Source organism: Thermobia domestica, chromosome 12, assembly GCF_964235325.1.
Source record: "Thermobia domestica chromosome 12, izTheDome1.hap1.1, whole genome shotgun sequence".
In the NCBI taxonomy this organism is placed as follows: Eukaryota; Metazoa; Arthropoda; class Insecta; order Zygentoma; family Lepismatidae; genus Thermobia; species Thermobia domestica.
In genome coordinates, this window is record NC_137465.1 from 102,928,126 (window position 1) to 102,951,581 (window position 23,456).

At 35.8% G+C, this 23,456-nt stretch overlaps 1 protein-coding gene across 1 annotated transcript in view; it reads right to left on the reverse strand.

The window, feature by feature from the left end:
- Nucleotides 1–15,773, reverse strand: part of LOC145666562 (uncharacterized) — a 54,430-nt gene extending 38,657 nt beyond the window's left edge. The window contains exons 1-2 of the mRNA XM_081733905.1: nt 15,529–15,773; nt 10,136–10,904 (exon numbers count right to left, since the gene is read on the reverse strand). Coding sequence (XP_081590031.1) covers nt 10,136–10,897 — 762 coding nt within the window. The 5' untranslated portion in view covers nt 10,898–10,904; nt 15,529–15,773. The remainder of the gene's footprint in view (nt 1–10,135; nt 10,905–15,528) is intronic.
- Between the last annotated feature and the right edge of the window lie 7,683 nt (nt 15,774–23,456).

Here is a 23,456-nt window from a genome sequence, read left to right on the forward strand (position 1 = left end):
TACTTGTTCTTAATCATGTTTTAAATAAGTAACGCCGATTACGAAGTAATTAATTCAATTCATGGGAGACGGAAATCGATATTGCGTTGTGGTTCGATATTGATTACTCTGTCAACGGTAGTACAACTGGCGACGTGTTTTCTGAAACTCACAGAGGAATAACAAAGATGAATTCTAACGGCTTAAAAAAATCAACAGCAGAGAGTATTGCAAGGACAAAACGGGTACAAGGTGACAGTGTGTCATCAAAACAGGGATGTACTCATTCGCTGTCTAGTCAAGACTGTACATTGTCTGAAGAATGTAATATTTCGCGAGTAAATACAAGCTTATAAATGTTATAAATATTACCGTAAGTCATACTTCAGTGTTATTCGATGCGAATATTGTCTTCTCAGTCATGGTGAGAACCTGCTAGCAATAAAGTCGCTACAAATGTTAAAAAAAAAAAAAAAAAAAAAAAAACTACGTTTGCCCTTTAATAGGAATAGAAAGCCCCAATAAATTTTCCGAGTAATACCAGGAAACACAGTCAAACCCTACACCACCAGGCATTTCTGTGAAGTATTCAAACAAGTTCTGGGAAACCACACAATGCATTTACGGATACCCTGGCACAAGAAAGTGGGGATCTAAGCATTAATGAGATCCAGGAAAATCAAAAGACAAAGCTGCTTAGTTAATTCATACTGGAAGATGCAGCAATCCAAACGACGGTATCCGCAAAGCTCGGAGAACTTACTTGTAACCAATCTTTGTCTGCGAGGAAGATAAGGTCAACACAGAAACTTGAATGAAGACCAAACTAAGAATACGACACATTAGAAAAGCAGTTAAGCCCTTCAAGGTTAAACTTATTTGCTCACTAGGACTGATACTACTCTGTTTAAGGAAAAGGAAGATTAGTGGTACATGGCACACAAAGAGCGCTGCAATAATCTTGTGTGTGGTTATTTTGGCCAAAACCAAGAGTTGGAGCTGCGTCTAGAAAAAGATTAAAATGAAATTTAAATCAGCTAGGTTCACTGATGGAAGAAAATATTAAAGTAATCATTTAAAAATGAAGAGAATTTTATTGAATAATATAATATCGAATAATAGACTTAGTTGCTGAAAGTGTTACTTAAAAATGAACTGATCTGTGATTATGAAAATGACGAAAAGAAAGAAAAAGTAATATATATATACAGTTAACCAATAGTTATTGTTAATGTTAGAACTTAATATACACTGTTATAACTGTTGATTAGAATTCGATTTCATTTGATTTGATTTTTAGTTTAGCGTCCCATCCAGCAGCGATCTATATGAGACGTGGACCTATAGCTTAACGTGGAATCCCAACCACATGAGCTCCCGCCGGAAATCGAAGCCGGGTCTTCCACGCCAAAAGCGCGTACGCTAACCGCTTAGCCACGAGGGAGTTTTGATTGGAATTTGACAGAAAGTATGTAAGCAAATAGTAATTTAATATGCGAATGTTAGGAGTATGTTTATCGGGTCTTCGAGGAAGATTACTCGTACATAATAATATGTAGTGAATAAATACAAATAGTGACAGAAGATTCATTTTACACGGAGAGCACCTAGTATTTGTTCTTAGTCTTGTTTTAAAGTGAAGCCGATTAATACACTCAATCCATAGGAGACAACGCTCGATATTAGGTTGTCGTTTCACATTGGTAACTAACCCTATTCCAGTGTGGTACAATCGATACTTGGTCCATGACACTCTCAGGCCAACTAAACCCTATGGAGACGATTTCAAACAGTCAGACTTTTATGCATCGTCAGCATCCTCACCCCATCGCTAAGATGGATACCAACTTCACGTTCAAATGAAAACCCTAACAGTTCCTGTTAACGCAACGTAATGATACCTGTAAACTTCAAGGTCCAATGACACTTCAAGGCATGTTGCTCCTTTGCCCGCGACACTCTCATTGCAGTATGCTGCTCTGGACTGAAGCATCATGACACTTTTCTGATAAGTCTTCTGTTCCGAGAAGTGTCAGCGAGATCACCCACAAGGCTCTATTTATGGCAGGAATGTCACATTGCCAGTACAATTTCATTTTATTTATATATTTCTTTTGATATTACTTTTTTGAATGTCATTTTAAGTATCAAAAATAGTTAAAACATTATCAGAAAACATGAAGGAAAGTAATGCTGTACATGTTTTTGCTGGCATATCAGATAGACAACGAAAGAACTAAAAAGACCAAAAAAAAAAGTTTTAAAAAAGTGCAATAATTGAAGAATACCAGGTATTTAACGAAGGAAGATAGGTAATTTGCGTCACCCTATCCTTATCTCGTTCGTGCAGACTATCCTTATCTCGTTCCTCCTCATGGTAAATCTTACATGTTTCATTACCAATAGGAAAGGAGAAGTGGGTTGACCACCAACATGCTTGGCCACCACAGTCAGTTTTTGTCCAAATATACCATTTCCTTCACCATTATGACAGGAGTTATTCAACCATGGAATCCCACAAACAAGCCATTCAGAAGAGGAAGTGAAAAGATTCCACGAAGAAATCAAGACAAGAGCCAAGCACAAAGCCAAACACAAAATCAATTGGAAATTTCAGATATAACGAAAGAGATAAATGTGGAAATCTCTTAGTAAAATTTGTAATGTCGAAAACATGTATATATGTTGTTTTCAAGAAAAAGTCTGACAGAAAATTAACATGGCACATCACTTGAAAGAACAAACGAAATTGACTACATCATATCGAACAGAAAATATGTTATTGAAGACTGTAATATTCTGAAAAGGTTTAACACAGAAAGTCGTTGTCGAATGGTAAGATATAAACTGCATCTGACAGAAGGACTTTTATAAGGATGATAGGAACGAACTGAAAGAAAAATTTTTCAAGAGCAGTGTAACATACTTCAACTAGAACTCAAGAACCGGTTTTTTGCATTCGAGGATGATATGGACATTCACGAAGCTAACAAGGATATCACAAAAAATTTGATGGATGCAGTTACTAAAGTAAGACAGAAGGAAGATAAAAGATGCCATGCCAAAGAAACATGCAATCTGATGATGAATGAAAAAAAAAAAAAAAAGACAGAGAGAATGGAATACTAATAGTGACAAAGTGACATTCAAAATGGAATATGTGGAAATCTGCAAGACAATATATAAAATCGTTACAGAAGATAAGAAAATTCAATGCAACCTCGTAAGAGAAACAACTGATGAAACATATACCTTACGAAGGCAAAGCAGAACCTAAGCAAAAGATGGAAGCAGATAGTAGCTCTGAAAAAAGAGGATAGCACAATCACTGAAAACCGCGAAAAAACATATGAAGCAAATTCAACAATTTTACAGAAAGTTCTATTCACGCGATGAAACAGAAGTGGAACAAAGTGACAAAGAAGAGGAAATAGGTATACTTCGGGTTGCACGAAGAGGTTGCATACGCTCTAAGGAGTATCGAAACGAGGCAAATCGCCAGAAGATGGTTGAATTCATTAGATGTACTAATGGAAGCTGATGAAATGGAAAAATCCTTGCACAGCTACGAAAATATGGTTCATATTAGAGTCTAGCATCCCTTTTAGCACCAAGGCTGTGAGACATGGGCCTACTGCTTAGCGTGGGATCCGAACTAGATAACTTCGGCCAGAAATTGAACTTAGATTTCCTGCGCCGAAGACGTGTACACTACCATTTAGCATCGAGAGAACTCTGGTGTCGAAGATGATCATCATTATTATCCTACATTATTGCCAGATCACTTGCCTCAACTGAGAGGCTTCTATGCACCACGGTCTTCAGGTAGCCTTACTGCCTTCACGTACAATTTTTGTTTTGATACTGTCCATCAACTGCAGCCTCCTTCACCCCTCCCCTTCTTCTCTGCCACAATACCGTCTAGCACGTCTCTCATAATACTGTTCGTTTTCAGCCAACGTCACAACCAGTTTCTTTTTCCCTTTTCAATTACACTTAAAATTGTTCTTTTCTCCCTCACTATTTCTAATATCTCATTTATTTTCCGTTCCACTGAGCTAATTCTTTTCATTCTTCTCCAAATCCACATTTCGAAGGGTTCTAGTCTTTTTTTCATCGCTTTTGCGTAATGTTCATATTTCTGCCTCATATAGTACAATACTCCACACGAAGCATTCTATGAGTCTTCTTCTCAACTCTTTATTCAAGGATACACTTTTCTTCCTCTTAAATGCATCTTTCGCTATTTCTATTCTTTCTCTTATTTCACGTTCGCACTTCATATTATCACTAATAATACTATACACGTATAGAAAACTAATCTTCTATTTTCCCTCCTCCTACTTGTATATTTGACAGTGATTGCTTTGTTCCAATTACTATGGCTTTTGTTTTTCAAACATTTATTTTCATACCATATTCTTCACAGCCCTTTCTCACGTTTTATAACATCTTATCGATTTTCTTTTTTTGTGATAGACAAACACCGTGCTCGTGGGTTTTCTCGGAGTTCTCCGCTTTCTTTTTACTTTTTCCATTCCACCATTTCATTCATTTCTCATCTTCACCGTCTCCTTTAGCCTCACCGGCATAAACGTGGGACGTAAAACTCAAAGATTTTTTTTTTTTTTCGATTTTCTTTTCAGATATCACCTTTACGAACACGTGTCTGGCGTGCTAGAGTGAAATTTAGAGTTTTATAGGCAGTACTTCAGTACCAGACGAACCATCCTTACTGAATTGGTTTGAATGAAGTAGCCAGATGAAGTGTGTCTTGAGAGAAGGCAACAGTTCTCCAGTAGTCAAGTTAGCGAAAATCATAGTCACAGGATGGAATGCTGCAGGGTGAAAAACACCAGGAAACCACCACTATTCTTCCCTGGTTTGCTCACAGGAGAAACAGAACATTTTATATAAAATGTTATATTATATATATATATATATATATATAATGTAATGACTTCGCAAGTCGAAATATAGTTTCGGAAGTAAAATACCCCCCCCCCCCTTCGGATCTCCGGGAGGAAACTGTCTTGGGAAGGATTATTGGGCAAGGCAGTAACAATGTGAGGATCACTGGAGGTGTCGAAGAAGCTTATATAAAGTAGCAAATAACATGTATAAATATGTCAGTGTGAACATCCAATTGTTTGAATGAACAGACTAAGAATAGAGAAAGGATGATGACAGGTTGACAATACTTCTTCCAAGTTTCTTTAGACACGTACTTAAATATAATTTCGATCGCTAAGTTGGGAGAACCGAGTACATCGTTCATACGTTTTCACTGCCTTTATCATAGCATTATAGACACAAATTGTGATTCACACATAACAAATTAGCACACATACCTGCATTTGTCGTGTCATCCGACAACTATTAGCAGCATGTTCTTTAGAGCCACACATTCTGTGGTGCAAATTTCGTTCAAAGTGAACGATGTATAGTCCTTCTATGGTGGAAATCGATTTAGAAAATTCCATCATCCGATTCAAGAGAAATTCGCATCACAGAATGTGTCGATGTAGGGAATATGCTGATCTTTGTATGTTCGTCCATCTCAAGAACTTTTATAGACATCCACTGAACTCTGACAGCACTATCACTTGACTCAGAAAGAAAATATGGTGCTTTACTACATGTTCCTCAGTTATCACTCTAAGCTTTCTTCCAATTTCTTAAGCCATAGGCTCTTTTTCCTTTGAGTTTTGATAGTGTTTGAAATGGAAGAACGTACATAATAATAATAATAATAATAATAATAAAATTATTATTGTTTATTTATTTATTTATTTCGCTTTACAAGCATAAAAATACAATTCAATCATAAATTAAAACAAACTAGAAAAAAAAACTCATATTATAAATGTTTAATCAACGACGAAAAATCCAAATCATATGTAGTTGCACTATATCAGACAGTGAAGAATTTTTAATCTGAACTTATGAATTCTGGCAACATCTAATTGTTACGTTCATACAAGGATAAGTCATAAGTCTTGCAATATTTCCAGAACCCAAATAGCAGGCGAGTATATACACCGTGATCGACCGTAAGTGTGAGGTCAAACTGACACAAGAAGTAGTACGTGAAGTGGACTATTTAGCACAGAGGCCACCATTCCATCAATATCTTCAGCCTATTTTTAGTGACAGTGAGGATGAGTGCTCAACAACTCTAATACATGAACTGTTATTGTATGAGTTCGAACTCGGGTATAACGCTTTGCGTATAACTCGGGTACATTTGTCTCGCGAAAGGGAAAGATGCAGTGAACAACAGCACAGCAACTCCTGGTTCCTGAATTCTCGTGCAGATTGTAAAATGCCGAAAAACAACCAAGGTCCAGCCACCCAAGGGTAACAGATTCCAGGGACATACGACACAACGTTGACGAAAATCTATCCACCAGTACACGACAATTGCCAAACGAACTATCCCAATTCACTATAGTGTACCACTTTCATGAACTCGGAGAAAATCATCAGGAGCTGTCGCATTGTGTGTATGAGTTGATCCCAGCTCTGACCCAGAGGAGAGTGGATGTATGTCGACAACTGCTGCGAAATCCGTGTGACGTGCGTTTCCTGAAATGGATTGTCACATGCGAAGAAATGTTGGTGTTTTTTCTGAAATCCAAGTGTGTAAAAACAGTGGTTGTGAGCAAACACCAACTTCCGGAACCGGTCACCAAACAAGGCCATTTAGAATATAAAGTCATGCTCACTGTAGTGGAACTATGAGGAGGTAGTCACTTCGAGTTCGTTCCTAACGGTAGTACCATCAATACCAACCTTTATTCCGAACAGTTGGAGCGGATGTCTGCTGCACTGCGCCAAAAATATCCAGCATTGGTGAACCAAAAGTGCACTCTGCTGCGAGAGGATAACACAAAACCACACTCGGTTTGAAAAACCTAAGAAGAAAATTCACGAATTTGATGGCACTAATTGATGCCACACGCAGCATATAGTTCTCATCATGCCCCTTCGGATTACTATCTGTTTCGGTCCATGGCACATTTCGTGAAATCACGATGCTCCATCAATCAGCAGGAGATGGAAACAGGAGAGACTGATTTCTTTGTTTTCTAAGGACAAGACGTAAGCAGATCGACGTGGAATCGAGGACTAGCACAATAGCGGCTACAGAGAGTCCAACACGAGGGGATATACTTTGAATATTATGCTGCATTCATTGTACTGTAATAAATACAGGTAGATTGTATAGCAGAATATTGCAATACTTGTGACTAACCTTGTAGTAAATTGAACATACTGTATATCAATGAAAGACCGCCTCGGTCCTGCGAAATTGGAAAATTAATTGGCATCTCAATCTGAAAAAAGTACCTCGAAATAGAAAAAATATTATTAAAAACCTAAAAATAAGAGTACCAAATTTTAAAGTTTACATCCTCTTACAAATATCGATTTTTACGTCATTCCTCTTCAGCTTTTTCTGATACATATTCAATTCTACGGAAAGATAGCATGCTGCTGTTACTTCTCACATAGCTTCGAACTTTTTTTTGAAAGAAAAAGAGAGAGATTTTTTTAACTTTCTAACTATGAAACGGATAGGCTACGTCACATAAATTTCTATCCATCGTAGTTATACACTTACTGCAGCTACAATTTACCGCAACTTAGCCATTTTCTCTTCTCTTTCAATACAACCTTCAGAATAAATGTTTTACCGCAACTTAGCCATTTTCTCTTCTCTTTCAATACAACCTTCAGAAAAAATGTTCTAAAGATTATAAGTATTAATTTGTAGAAATATTTCTTTCACTTCCAATTTCAAAAATTTAAGGTTTTGGTAATGTTGCAGGTTGTCATGGTAGTTCTCTTGACAGACTGAATCGATTTCAGAAAACAGTTTTTCACTATATATTACCATTTTTGTTCTATAGCAATGAATATTGAAGCCCGAAATCGTTAATCTGAACCACTCCCGGTTTAAAAAGAGGGTTAACGGAGATGATGGAATCTATTAGGACGATGAAACAATTGCAGAAAACAGCATCTCGCAATCTCTCACGTTTTGCCCAATGGAAATCAGTATTGAAATCGGAAGTAGTTGTTTCAACCACTTCCGGTTTTGGTTGTGTGTTGCTGGATGTGATGATATGCTCTTTTGAAACACTGAATCGATTGCAGAAAACCAATTCCCGCTAATCTATTACCATTTTGATCTTAGTTTTTAAACCGCAAATAATTAATTTAAACCACTTCCGGATTGAATAGAGGGTTAATGAAGAAGATCGGACCTATTTTTGGGACAATGAATGGATTGCACAAAATCGAATTTCGTATCTCTTACCGCTTTTTACTGTGGAAATCAATATTGAAACTGAAAGTAATATTACATTTGATCCTCTTCCGGTTTTGATAGTGTGTTTGGGATAGTCATGGTACGTTACCTTGAGACACTGAATCGTTTGCAAAGAATAGCTATCAGTTACTGTTTTCGCTCTATGGCGAGAAATGTTGAAACCGGGAAGGACTATTTAGAACCACTTCCGGTTTGAAAACAGTTAGTGGGGAATATGGAGCCCATTCTGGGACGCTGAATCGATTGCAAAAAATCGAATCTTGATAACTCTTACCGATTTTACTCTGATACCTGTCGACGGACAGACAACGCCGTTCTATAAGACTTCCGACACTTATGCATAGCATAGTTGGAAAGTCTAAAAAAGAATAAGACTATACTGCGTCGATTCAGTTTAAAAATGTAACTATATTTAACGTGAACCTTCACGCTTTTTCAGAATTGATAAAGAAAACAGGTATACGTAAACTGGTAAATGCCAATTGACTTCATAGGAGGGTAAGAGGAAGAATAAGCTCGTTTTATCTGCTTTTGTACTGGAAAATTTTCGTTAAAAAGATTGAGCCATAAAATTATTTGATCTCTTTTTCGTTCGCTCAACCATAAATTTAATCATCTCTTTTTTGTTTCTTTCTTATTCAGTTCTCTTTTTTCCTTTTTTTTTCCCACTAAATTAAATTTCCACAGTTAGACTCTAACTTATCACTTTTTATGAAGCCTGTTGTTATGCAGGAAAATATAAAACATAAAATTCCACTTCTTTGCTACTCAAGAATTAGATAAGTCTTGAAATTTATCTTTTGATAACCAGATTTTGATATATATATATATATATATATATATATATATATAAATGTAAAATAAAATTATACCTTTTTTTTTAGATTAAGGAAACTATTATTAAATTCTTAGACAGCTCAAATACACACAAAAATAATGCAACACTGTTTGAGATTCTCGGCAATTATATACCGATTAAAAGTGATAAGAACAAGTTTTCGAGTCAGACCGGATTTTTACGGATCACCATGGAACTCGTCGTAGACCATCGCTTCCATATTTGGAATGGAACCACAAGCAGCAATGATAACTGTCCACTCCAGTAGCTCTACAGCGGCACATATAGGGAAAGCATTACGAGGATCAAACTCACTGAGCTCCCGAAACGTTCTCCACTCACTGTGAAAGGTAAGATGGATCGATAACAGTGATGACGGGAAAATGATCACTGCCACTACCTGAAAATAAAACCTCCTTCAAGCAACAAACTCTTATTGTGAAGGAGTGAGTGGATGGATTCATTTTCATGGATTTATTACTCTTTCATCTGCATGTTCCTTGTCTGTCCTTTCAGCCACGAATACAACTGTCAGACTTACATGTGGCTGGTGGGTGAAAGTCTGGAAAGTTGATGATCAGTGGTATCTTCTTTCAGATGAGGTGAGTTTGCACCTACCCTGATCTGCTGGCGTGTGTGCAGTGTTTCGTTTCTGCTGCACTTAAAAGAACAAAAAAGGCAGGAAAATATGAGGCGTAAAAAAATTGCATCATGTTCTACTATTCTTGTTTGTTTTGGATTGGTCAGAGCTGTAGTCTAAACTAAGTGTCTGTAACTTACTTCTTATTATAATTTAATTTTATTATCATTCTACGCAACTATCACTTTGTTAGCTTTCTACACAATAATATTACACATTTTCCCTCTAACCTTCAAGCCATGATTTTTGCATATAGCTGTCGAATATTGGATTCCGTAATTAACATTAGCAATCCTAAGGATCGTGAGAATAGTAGTGTGTAATCAAGATTATACTTTACCTTGATATGTGCAGTCCACGCTTTGTCACCTTCTTTGTACAACAGCTTCATTCCACGCAATGCATTCATTGCTTTAACGAAACACACATACTCTTTAAACTGAACATATCCTTCGAACGCTACATCATCACCAAAAGTGAACGTTCGGATTCCAGAAATACTGTCTTTCATTTTATTGCGGTATGGGTCTATAATTGGAATGTCCACACACCTTACTTCACCAAATGTCTCAAATACTTTTCTTAACAAATATTCACTGGGTTGGTCCTTTTGTTTGCTTTGTTTCACAGCAAACCACTTACAGGGAACATTACTTAGATGAATAGTGTCTGGCCTTTCTCCTGGTTTCATTTCGTTCATGTTTTTAGCATCACGAAAATACGAGTCCCAATCATGCCTCGATGGGAAAGCAACCTTAGCTTCCGCAGCACGCACTTTCAATACATCAGCAAAACCACTAAGCTTTATCGTTGCCATATCAAGTCGAGAAATTATCATAGGTAGCTTGCATTTGTTCTCTATTTCTGCTTCAAATCGAATAAACTCTAAAGTGCTCTTGGATACTTTTATTACAGTAAATTCTTCTGGTTTTATAATAGTTTTTAGTTTCTCCATGACTTCCCAGTTGGAAATTGTTTTTCCAGGAAATTTCAACTGAGGAAGTTGAACCGAAATATTTAATCTTGCAATGGGTTTCAGGAATAAATGCGGATGAAACAATTCTACAGCATCACTCGTGTCCGAACAACTATGAACATTCATTTTGAACCTGGAAAAAATACGACAGATGTTTATATGTCTGAGAAAAAGGAAGAAAGGCCTTAGGTCTAATATAAGTTCAGATTTGCTGAACGAAGTAAGTAAATACAAAATTAATACAAATGAATACACATAGTCGTAAAAAAAAAAAAAAAAAAAAAAAAAAAAATAGTCCTTCATTTGATTTTTTTTTCTGTCCAAGGTTGATAAACAGAATTTATTATTCTTTTCTGCTCAAGACTTGCCTTTAACTGCAGTTGAAATAATGTTTATAAAATTTTCATTACGCTCAACGTATTGATTTAGAGCTTTGTGCACAACTCTTTATATCGTAATATTTTACTTGCTTACGCTTACCTCCATGCCAAATTTGAGTCAGATAGCATGCCAAATTTGAGTTAGATTGACTGTTTCTTTTAATGTGAGAGCCATACCAGGTCAAATCAACACAATTTGAGAACAAAATTTACCTTATCATCTCACATTGTGTGAAATTTTGCACAGAGGTACTATTCATATAGACTAAGAAAAATGCCAAATTTCAACTTTATATACCGAACGGTATTGAAGATAGGGTTATGTAAAGTTTGAAAAAAATGCCCAAAATAGTATGTTCAATGTATTTTGAAATTGGAATTGCAGCTCTCCTAATTGAGCTAGCGAGCTGGTTGAGGTGTCATTTTACAGCATTTTTAATGCCCTTTCCTGTGGTATACAAAAGTATATAGGCTAATACAAATGTTTATTTTCAAAATTTTTCAAAAAGTACATATTCTAAAATTTTGAAATTAATTCCATGAATAGATAGTATTGTTGTACAGCACCTGGCAAAATATGAATTTGGAGTGATAATGGGTTCATTCTTAAAAAAAATAAAAATAAAACTAACACTATAGTTTTCATTAATACCCTGTACCTAGCAGAAAAGAAAAACACGATTTTTTTATTTTTTTTTTTTTTTGAACTTGTGGGAATAAATCTGAACAACAACATAAAGAGTACAGTAATGGGTCTAAAACATATCATACCGACTTGTAATCTGCTGGCTATACTTATTACCTCATACTTTAAAAACTAACTTAAAGCAAGTTAAAGTGCTGATATCTTTGAATTAATACAAGTTTCACAATTAAAAATGTTACTGTAACTAAACGTGGTTTGTAAAAAGTATACATACAGCACTGGTAAGACAGCAGGGTTGGTTGGTTTAAACCAGGTGTTCTTTTTATATAGAAAAAACAATTGGTGTAAAAAAAACAATGCAGAGAATGCCACAAATCGTAATCACAAATGTCACGTGAATTTCATAGTGACGTTTTCACATATGTCGAATCATCTGTGATAGTTGAATCTAATATTCCCTTTGTAATTAAGAAGTCCCGATGAGCCCACAAAATTTCTCCCAGGTGGAAACCGAGTAGTGGTTCAGATGCCACTTCAAGTAATATGACCAATCCTTCATAACCTCGTCGTTACATAAGGAGTTAAGCCTAAACAAACGAAACGAATTGAAGCAGCTTTAGGAAATAGGCATGAGTTCATTGCCAAGCAACAGGGAGCCTTCCTTAACTACGCAAAAGAAAATGTTAAAGAATCAGAATTTGCTGTCATCTGTGATTTTTCTGAAAATTATAGCACAACGCTACAAGATGAAGCACAGAGCTACCACTGGACAAGCTAACAGGTCACAATCCATCCTTTTGTTTCGTGTTTCAAACAGGAAAACGAAATTCAATATGTTAAATATGTAGTTGTTTCCGATTGCCTGGAGCACAATACAGTTGCTGTTTACATCTTTCAAAAAACTCATATCATTTCTGACATCCGAATTTCAAAAACTTCCAAACAAGGTTTTTTATTTTCCCGACAGGTCTACCGCTCAATACAAAAATAAGAAAAACTTTTTGAACCTCTGCTTTCATGAGGCAGCTTTTAAAGTGAAAAACGGGTGATACTTCTCGGCTATACATGGAAAAGAGCCTTGCAAGGGAGTAGGTGGTTCAGTAAAGGGACCCTATGACAATCAAACTCAAACCTCAAGATAACTTTTTAAGTGGGTAGTAGAAAACATTACCAAAGTAAATTTTGCCTACTCAACCCAAGAGGAATATACTTAAGCTGAAATGTTCCTGGAAAGTCGCTTCGATCAAGCATTGACTATCAAAGGAACAAGCAATATCATGCATTCATTCCCAAAACTACATCAACATTATTGGTGAAATACTTTTCAGATGGTTTGCAGGGTTGGGAAAAGGAAGTACGTCACAATCTCCAATTAACCTTCAATTAGAAGACACATCAGGTTGTCACCGCTGTCTATGAAGGAAATTGGTGGTTCGGGTATGTTTTACAGAAAAATGAAGAAGTTCACCATAAAGTTCACACGATTTAAAGCTTTAAAAAAAAAAAAAAAAAGCTGGTTTAAACCAGCCAACCCTGTTCTGAAGAGAATGAGGTATGAACCATGATCCTAGGATAAATAAAGATGATGCTTGACTGAAAGTCTATAATTCACTAAAAAAAAAAAAAAAAAAAAAAAAAAAAAAAAAAAAAAAAAAAAAAGAGCCATAATTTAAAATTGTTAAGAAACATTGTTTGGTATTGATATAGATTAACGATTGGGGATTAATTCAAAATTCAACCCCAATACTTTCACTTAAATGGCATAATTGGCATTTAATACTAATTAGTAATGCTTTTTCTTCAGTTCGCGACTTGTATTATACGAGGAGAAAGATTTGATTTAAATCAAAAAATCATCAAAAATGAATTTTTTTTAATCATGATTTTTTGTCAGACGACGAAAGCTGTTTAGAATCTACACAACAATACGTAAATTTCTTCTTTTTCAGTCTTCCACTAAGCGCATACCCACTGTCGCTGCGCGTGTTCTCTACGGACGTACCCCATGCTGACCCACCAACTTCACCATGCCCTAACTCCATTCAATAACTTCCTTGCCTTTATTGGTCAGTTAGCGTAACTTAGTGGGTTGTTTCTATGGGGTAATGGTGTTTTATCCGAAAGATATATTAATACCCATGACAGTTAAGCACTCCTCACGTGAATGTGCATTTGGGAATGCAACTCCGGGTTAAGTTTAGAGTCACCCCTCCGCTTTTTATAAAAATCAGGAAAATTTACAGAAGAAATGAGGTAAGAAATGATAATTTGAAGTTTTTATTTGATGTTTAGGAATGTAAGTTCGGCAGGAGAGTTATGTTTAATACGAGAAAAGATATGTGAAAGTTAGTACTATTTGCCGGATGCGGAAGCATTCGCGGAAGGTTTCACCAGCATGATAGTTGTAAAATATGGCGAACAGGTGTAACGGATACGCAAAAATAATGAAGAAAACCTTTTAAATTTTTGTGAAGGCCACGGAGTACTGAAGTTAAGTAAAACGTAACAATTTTTAATACTTTAAGCACTGTTTTTTGTGTGTTGCAAAGTCCAAGGGCACCTTCAGACTGGAGGGGCAACTCTAAACTTAAGCCGCAACTCCTTACGTAAGAAAGAATGTTTGGCTATTCCGCTACAGAAGGGGGACTGTAAATAATGTTAAATATTTACTTTTTATCACCGAATTAAAAGTTAGTAGAGGTGTGTTAGAGCCGAATATAGTAGGTTTAGTTACTTTAGGTTACTTCTGCAAGACTTTAGCCGAATATTTAAAGGTAAAAGAGAACATTTCTTGAGAGAAGAAGTAAATATATTACAAATTTATATAGCGTCCCAATTCTGGCCCTGCGCCTTACATACTTCTGTCAATTTTACGAATATGACTCCTACTGGAAACAGTGTTACTGACATTAATAACTAATATAGTCCTCTTTCATTTTAACCGTGAAATTCACATATCTTTTGACGAAGTATTGTAAGCCTGCACCCAATTTTTCCTCTAAATTTAACTAAATGTGTTCCTAAATTTAACCAGGATCTTTTGAACCGTTCCGTTTTGGGTAATAGTATACATGAGACCGCCCTTGTTTTCGGTGCTCCAGGATACTTGCGGTCTTACGTATACTATATCCCAGTTTTGTTGTATAGTTTATCTTAAAAAAAATTTACTTGGACGAAAGCTATTTATGGCAATATTTCTGGAAATGGTAATAGTATACATGAGAACGTCGTGATGTGCGTTTCTTCTGTGTTCTATTACCACTTCTACATGAAATACCATAAATTTTCTACGTAGTGCAATAGTAAGAAGTATCTATGTGCACAAGACATGCGATATGCGTTAAATTCCCCCCCCCCCCCTTACACACACATAGTCATAGATAAAGTACAAGGGCACTACACATGCAGATATGAAGTACAGGTACGTTTTGTATTATTTTCGTATCAGACGATAAGTAAGTCAAAGTCGCTTTGTTACCCCCTTGGTAAGTTCGTAGATACTCAATCAATAATCCCTGAAAGTATGAGCGTCCAGCTCCTTCGGGAACTGACGCGGCTTTACGTATACTATATCCCTGGAAATTCCACTAACTTCACCTTTGCGAGGTGTGCTAATGTCCTATCAGTTGTTCATCGCCTACATAAAAATGAGTAGGTAATAATTAGTGAACCAATTATATTTAGTCCTATCTTTACAATTACCTGCCTCTCTTGCTCACTATTCTACTCACCTTCTGGTAACTTAGTTTACACTAACGTAACTTGCATTGATTATAGCAACTTCCACGTTATGTAAGAGAAAAATAATACTATTAAGTATATCAAATTTGTATAATTGAAATTCGTTACATAATTCATCTCTGATTTTACATATTCTTTCCTAAAAACAACAGCAATACGTCATAATGTCAAAAACATTCTTCTCCTTCTTCTTTTCCTTCTTCTTCTTCTTCTTCTTCTTCTACAGATGCTATTTGCTTAGCAAATCGCTCTCCTGGCAATTATAGACGGTGTTTTCAAATGAAACAGATGATGAAATGAGAAGAATCTTAGAGATGCTTATAAGATGCTAAATAAGCATCTTATTTACGCAGATCTTTGTAAATAAAGATAATAGGCAGTAAGAACAGGTGGGATAAGGTGAAAATTAACGAATCTACATTAAATGGACCAGAACCGTGAAATTTATGAAGAATAGAGAGAAATGGCTGGCGATATTTTTGGTAGAGAAGACAAGAGAAAATGAGATGATTGATGGAGCCAGTATTGAGACCACAGCTTCAAAGTCGAGTAGTGCGTTTTTGGAAAAGATATAAGCGTTGGGGAATATACAAAATGTGAAGTCTGTTACGGAGCAGAAAATGGAGGTAGGAGGGAGAGAAAGTATGTTGAATGAACCAAGATGGAGACCGGAGAGAACAAGGATATTACCAGTACCAATGTGCCTTTGTACATGAGGCATTTAAGCAATCCAGCGTTGATAATGAAGTGTATGAAGTCGTGGAAAAAGGTCAGTAGCCGAGACTGAAAGATCTATGGGAGTGCCATACAGAGCTCCGAAACGGCCTGCGGCATCAGCTAGAAAATTCGCGAGGATGCCTACATGACCTGTGGACCAAATTAAGCAAGTAGTACAGTTGAGGGAAGTCCGACGGTATAGAAGACGGATTTCATAAAGAATCCAGGAGGATTTCGAAGTCCAGGGGGAAGATTGTAGGGATTGCAGGAGAGATTTAGAAACAGTGGCGATACAGATAGTAGTAGTACACGCCCCACCTGAGGCAAATTTTTCCGCCCCCCTGGAGCATGGCGCCCACCGCCGCCGAAAAAATTTTGCGCCCCGGGCGTCCGGCGCCCATTTTTGGGGGTAATGTGGTATGACGTCATAGGGTCACGTGAAGTTAGGCCATGCCTTTTTTGGGGCACGTGGTGTTAGTAGTGATGGGCAGTGGGAATATTCCCGGTGGGAAGGAATTTAAAAATGGGAATATTCCCGGGTTTTTTCCCTGGCCTATAAATTCCCGGGAAGGAATTTATTTCCATTTCTTTACTTTATCTTCCAAATTATAAGAACCATATGACTAGTGATGGGCAGTGGGAATATTCCCGGTGGGAAGGAATTTAAAAATGGGAATATTCCCGGGTTTTTTCCCTGACCTATAAATTCCCGGGAAGGAATTTATTTCCATTTCTTTATTTTATCTTCCAAATTATAAGACCCATATGACTAATTACTTTATTTTAATATATTATGATTTAATTCTAGGTTTTAAAGAATTTGGAGGAAAAAAATTTAAAATTCTTTGACTCTGCTTCATATAACTAATAATATAATTTTTTTGTTCCATTATGATCCAATTTTGATCCTAGCAAAAAGTAGGATAATTTACGGAAGAAATGAGTTGATAGTGATGTTCAAGTAGTCAAGAAAGTATCGAACACATTTTTTTAGGGCAGTAGGCGATTTATATTTGGTCTAGGAATTAATTCGTGCGGTTGGTACGCACACATTGAAGCTGTAGTACAAACACAAAATACATAAATACCTTAAGAAAAATATTGTCCATCGCTAGCCACCACTTTCGCCCATCTGTCAGGCAATGTACGGATTCCGTGGCGAAAGAAGTCCTCATCCTTGGAAGCGATCCAGTCAGAGACCCATGTATCGATATCTTCTGAAGAAGTAAACCGCTGTCCAATCAAATCGTTGTTCATGCAATCGAACAAGTAGTAGTCCGAAGGAGCAACGTTTGGTGAATACGGCGGGTGGGGTAAAACTTCCCATCCGACATTTTCTAAATAGGTTTTGACCGGTTTTGCGACATGTGGGCGAGCGTTATCATGTTGAACAATAAGTTTATCATGTCTGTTCTCCCATTCTGGTCGTGTTCTGGCCAGAGCTTGCTTCAAACGCATTAATTGTCGTCGATAACGTTCTCCATTCATAGTTTCACCCGGTTGCAGCAGCTCATAGTACACCACACCTTTCATATCCCACCATATGCACAGCATAACCTTTGCACAGTGAATATCTCGTTTTGGTTGTGATGGACCTGGTTCACCTGGTTTCACCCAGGCCTTTTTTCGTTTAGGGTTCTCGTAATGGATCCACTTCTCATCACCCGTAATAATTCGATGCAGAAACCCCTTTCTGCTCTGTCGTTGAAGCAGCAATTTGCAAATGGTTTTTCGTCTTTCAACGTCTCTGTCTTTCAATTCATGTGGAACCCAATGTGACATCTTTTGAATCATTCCCATGGCTTTCAAGCGTTTGGAGACTGTTGTTTGATCAACGCCTAATGCTGCTGCAAGTTGTTCCTGCGTTTGACACGAATCCTGCTCGAGCAATGCTGTCAATTCTTCGTCTTGAAATTTTTTTGGCTGTCCAGCTCGCTCTTGGTCTGCCAAGCCGAAATCACCACTTCTAAACCGTGCAAACCACTTCTGACACGTTCGCTCAGCTAGAGCATGGTCACCATACACTTCCACCAAAATACGATGACTTTCAGTCGCACTATTCTGCATGTTAAAGTAATGCAGCAGGACACCCCGCAAAAACACTTTATCAGGCACAAATTGCGCCATGTTCACTTAACTACAAACTGGTGTTGTTGACGCTTTAATCCACTGCCCTATACTACGAACTATACGCGATGACAGGGGTTTGCAACACATGTGTGGATACACGGAACTGTGGGACGCTCCGTTCGTTGCGCCATCTCTTGTCCACCCGCACGAATTAATTCCTAGACCAAATACAAACCGTAAAGGTAAGTGGAAGTGATTTATGTGAGAAAAGAAAGTGAATTGGTGGTAACGAAGATAGAAAACAACGTGCCCGCCTTCTTTCGCTAACGCTCGCTCTGCAATCCTGTCTTAATTTAATGTTGGTATCGTAATTTAACGTATGAAACCATAAAATAACAGCATCGGAATAGAATATCGCAAAAAAGTAGGTGCAAAAGCTGGCCGCCAAAGCTAAAGAACAGCCAAAATTAGCAAAGTACTAATTTACAAATGACGAAAAGGAACCATTTTGTAAAGTAATTTAGAATTATGTAGAAATAGAGATGAAGTACTATTAATAAACCCCTGAACCACCATTAGTAATGGACTTCGGTCTGTCTCCTCTCTCTGACTCGAATTTCTGAAGAAGTACTCGGACTTCTTTTGCATGTGAATTAATGTATAGAATTTCGAGAAATAGGTAGAACGAAAGGTCGTGTATGGCAATGTTACGTGCTAAAATATAAAGATAAGTAAGTATCTTGCAAATTTTGTGAACATAAATATGTAGGCGCAAATGTTGATAAATTGGTGAGACATGTATCTTCTAGCATTTACTCAATCTAATTGGTTTATAACATTTATAAATTTAATGTGTTTATAATATCATTAAGAGAGTCAAGTTGAGCAAATGCACTTACATATAAATTTAAACAGTCACTATATAATTTTTTCACACATATTTAATTGATAGAACATATTGTAAATAAATATACATTTATGCGTACTCTCTAAATATAATAAAGTGTTAATAAAGTAACATAGTACAGTTCAGTATATACATTTTAAAGAATCCTTTGTGGACAACAGTAATCATATGCTGTGATATAAAAATTAATTCAACTTTGAAATCATAATATAGCAATAGAATGCAATTTTCTTTCTGATTGAACATAAATTCCCGGATAAATTCCCATTTTGGGAATCTTCCCGGGAATATTCCCAGGGAATATTCCCGAAAAATATCTTCCCGGGAATTTACCCATCACTAGGTGTTAGCCCACGCCTTTTTGGGTTACGTGGTGTTAGGTCACGCTTTTATGGGGTAGGTTGTTGATTTTGTTCCCTTTTACGGCATAAAATTTTGGAGATTGTAACCTTTTGATGGAATACAGGTGTATGTATAGTATACCTTGCAGATTTAATTTTAACTTTTGCGCCCCCGGCGCCCCTATGCCATTCCCCGTCCGCCTTTATGGGGTAGGTTGTTTATTTTGTTCCCTTTTACGGCATAAAATTAAGGGATTGTTACCTTATGATGAAGTACAGGTGTATGTTTAGCTTATTTTGTGTTACCTGATTTTAAGTCTTGCGCCCCTCGAGTGTGACGCCCGCTGAAATTTTGCGCCCCCGGCCCCTCTAGTTTACATAGTTTTACGCTCCGCCTTTATGAGGTAAGTAGTCATGGTGCTATATCAGACCAAGCTACGCACCTATGTGGTCGTTTTAGACAATGGAGACCCATTGTATTCGAAATAATAGACCATTATTTAACTGTAACATAAATTTCACTGTTGTGGCTTTAATACAAAAGAAGCTATTGACACTTGAAATTGACAGATAGCTTTGGGTGAATGCTGTACCGAAGGAAGTCAAAAGTTAGCAGAATAACCTTTTATGTATTTGTCACATATGTTACTTGCTTGTATTTAGAAACACCATAAATGTAGATAATACAGCAATTGTTTAAAAGGACATAGAATGATAGCTAAGAGGTGGTGGGAGACACTGAGGAGATGTAGAAAAAAAATCCTTTGACGGTATGTAAAGAAAGGAAAGACAGGCAGATGTTAGGTATTTTGGGTGGTCCAAAGGATTGGGGGCGAAGTGTGAAGTTGTTTTGTGAGTAAAGGACCGCTCTTTAATTGGGTTGTGACTTTACACCCAGTTGTTAACGACCCTGCCACCTAAAAGCAAAGGAAGACTGACCCTTTTTACCTGAGTTTCAATGGGATAAAGAATGAATGAAATCTTTACGTAAGGTGACCTTCCTTTTTTTTTTTTTGCTTTTGAAAGAAGTCTTCAAACAAGATTTCTTTAAGATATTTTTGCATAAATTTGTTTAATTTTTTTAAAAACTAGATTAATGAATTAATTATTTATGAATATTAATGAGCTGGGAATGAAAGGCAATAATTTTTCTTGTTTTACGTATATTTTAGAGGTATATTAGGATATATGTAATATAGAGTAGTACATATTGCACATAAATGTATGAGAAATTGCGGGAGGAAACGGACGCAACCTTAAGAAACGTATTTTATGTATTGATATGGTATTTTTACTAGCTGATATGGGATTTTAGCATAGAATATCATCTTTTGGATGCTGTAGGGGTCTAATGGTGTACGAAAGGCAGATGAATGACAAATTAGATGTATATATGAATATATGTATATATGAATATATGATTAGTTTGTGAATGGGTGTATGTAGGTATATTGGTTCTGATATTTGGACGGGAATATATGTACCATATTGTAGACATATTATCTTTCGTTTTCATGTAAGTGTTTAAGCATATGTTGTTGGGTTGCATAACTTTAGGCGTTATGCTTGGATGGATAGCCTGTACCTCTTGGTTTGTATTGTATTAATATTGGATTGTATTGTAGAGTTATATATTGTGACTTTTTATGCATGTAGCCTTATTTTAACGTAATTTAGAGCTGGATATTTTGTTTTGGTGATATGCTAGGTTGCATAACCTCTAACTTTTCACTTATATTGTATGGTTATATATTGTGACTCCTTATGTATATAAGTGTTTTAACATCACCTTGAATACAATGTTAGGATATATATTGTGATTTTTACGTACGTAGATGCTTGTTAGAGGTGTCCTAGTGGTATTTGAAGCACAAAGGATATCACTCTTGTATAAACCATTTACTTATTGATATCTTTTAACTAAAGTATTCTATTTTAACAAAAGAGACACTGACCAAAGCTTAAAACTTTACTTTATTTTAAAGTAAAATTTGTAACTGTTTCGGAAATCTAGCATATCCTTCTTCAGACACGATCGAAATTAACGAAAATACAGACATATATATAAATGTTGTTATAACATAGATTAATTCTTTAACCGTCATATATATATATATTCATTGTTATAAAAAAATTAAATTCTTTTAACAGCAGGAAGAGGAAGAGAGGGAGAAAGAAGAATGAAGAGGATGAGAGTGGAAAATGGCATGGCATAGAAAGTATGGGAGAAGAAACGGAGAAACTGAAGAATTTATTGAAGAAAGGAGGGGTCAGAACTTATAGAAAGAGTGGAGAAACTTTATTAAGATCAATAAAGAAGAAGAATAAAAAAGGAACTAAAAGATTAATGAAGAGGAAGAAGGGGTCATTTACAGGGTACGGAGTGAGGACTGCGATATGTCATATATAGGAGAGACAGGAAAGAGAATGAAAGAAAGGATAAAACAACATGAAGATGATATTAGGAAGAAAAAAGATACCAATGCCATATACAAACATGTTAAGGAGACGAATCACGCAATTAATTGGGATAAGACGGAAGTATTGGAGATGGAGAAAAGAATGATAATAAGGAAGTGGAAAGAAGCGGATTGGATAAAGAAGGTAGGAAGAGATAAACTGATGAACTGGACAGGGGGCTTACCAATTAATGAATCATGGCAAGGAAGTTTGAATAATATAGAGAAAAATAAATAAATAAATAAATAAATAAAAATAAAAAATAATAAAATAGAAGACCCTTATAAGAACCAAAAATAAAGGAAGTGATTAATTGGAAAGTAAAAACGAAGACTTATAGGATGGGCTGAAGGCCTCGGTAAATAAGAAAAATAAATAAATAAATAAAAATAAAAAAGTACAATGACTCTATATATGACTGTTAAAAGAATTTAAAATTTTTTATAACAATGAATATATATATATGACGGTTAAAGAATTTAAACTCTGTTATAACAACATTTATATATATGTCTGTATTTTCATTAATTTCGATCGTGTCTGAAGAAGGATATGCTAGATATCCGAAACAGTTACAAATTATACTTTAAAATAAAGTAAAGTTTGAAGCTTTGGTCAGTGTCTCTTTTGTTAAAACAATTAATCCAAAGCCATGAATAGTCTTACTATTAAAGTATTCTAATGAAAATATTGGTACCTTTACTTACTTATAAGATGCTTGCTCACCTTGTAGAAGACATTATGCCGTCAACATGGTTTCCAACTTAAGATGATTTATTGTAGGAACATAAAATATTATAAATACGTATAAATAGCCTTATATGAAGCATACGTATTCTTCCTTTATCTTATATAGAATACACATACTTGGTAATATATCAATATTTGTTTGGATATAGGTATAGGAATAAAACATATTATTGTAAATTGTAACGCTTTATTGTGTTTATATAGTCTACAATATTTTATTTCCAATATTGGCATATATATATATATATATATATATATATATATATATTTAAATAAGATATTTATTATACTTAGAATATTCTTTAATAACTTATTCCCATATTTACGTTATATATACGTAGAAGTACCAACTGATAGGTCTTATGAAAAAACTTATGGACATATTTGATGATATTATGATTATGACATCATGGTACCTTTAGACAGTCTACTATTTACATATTTACTTATATACACAGAATACCAATCATTTAACACACTTAATACTTTGATAACCATATGGCAATGTCCTATAGTCAGTAATACTGTTATGATTTAATCGTCGTCTTTTATTTTGAACTTTGTGATGTGTTTTAGTTTCAGACTTGGATACGATGACAAACCCTGGCTTACGTACAATTCTTCCTGGATTGTGTAACTGTTTTTTGTCAACTTTATCCCGAACTAGTTGATA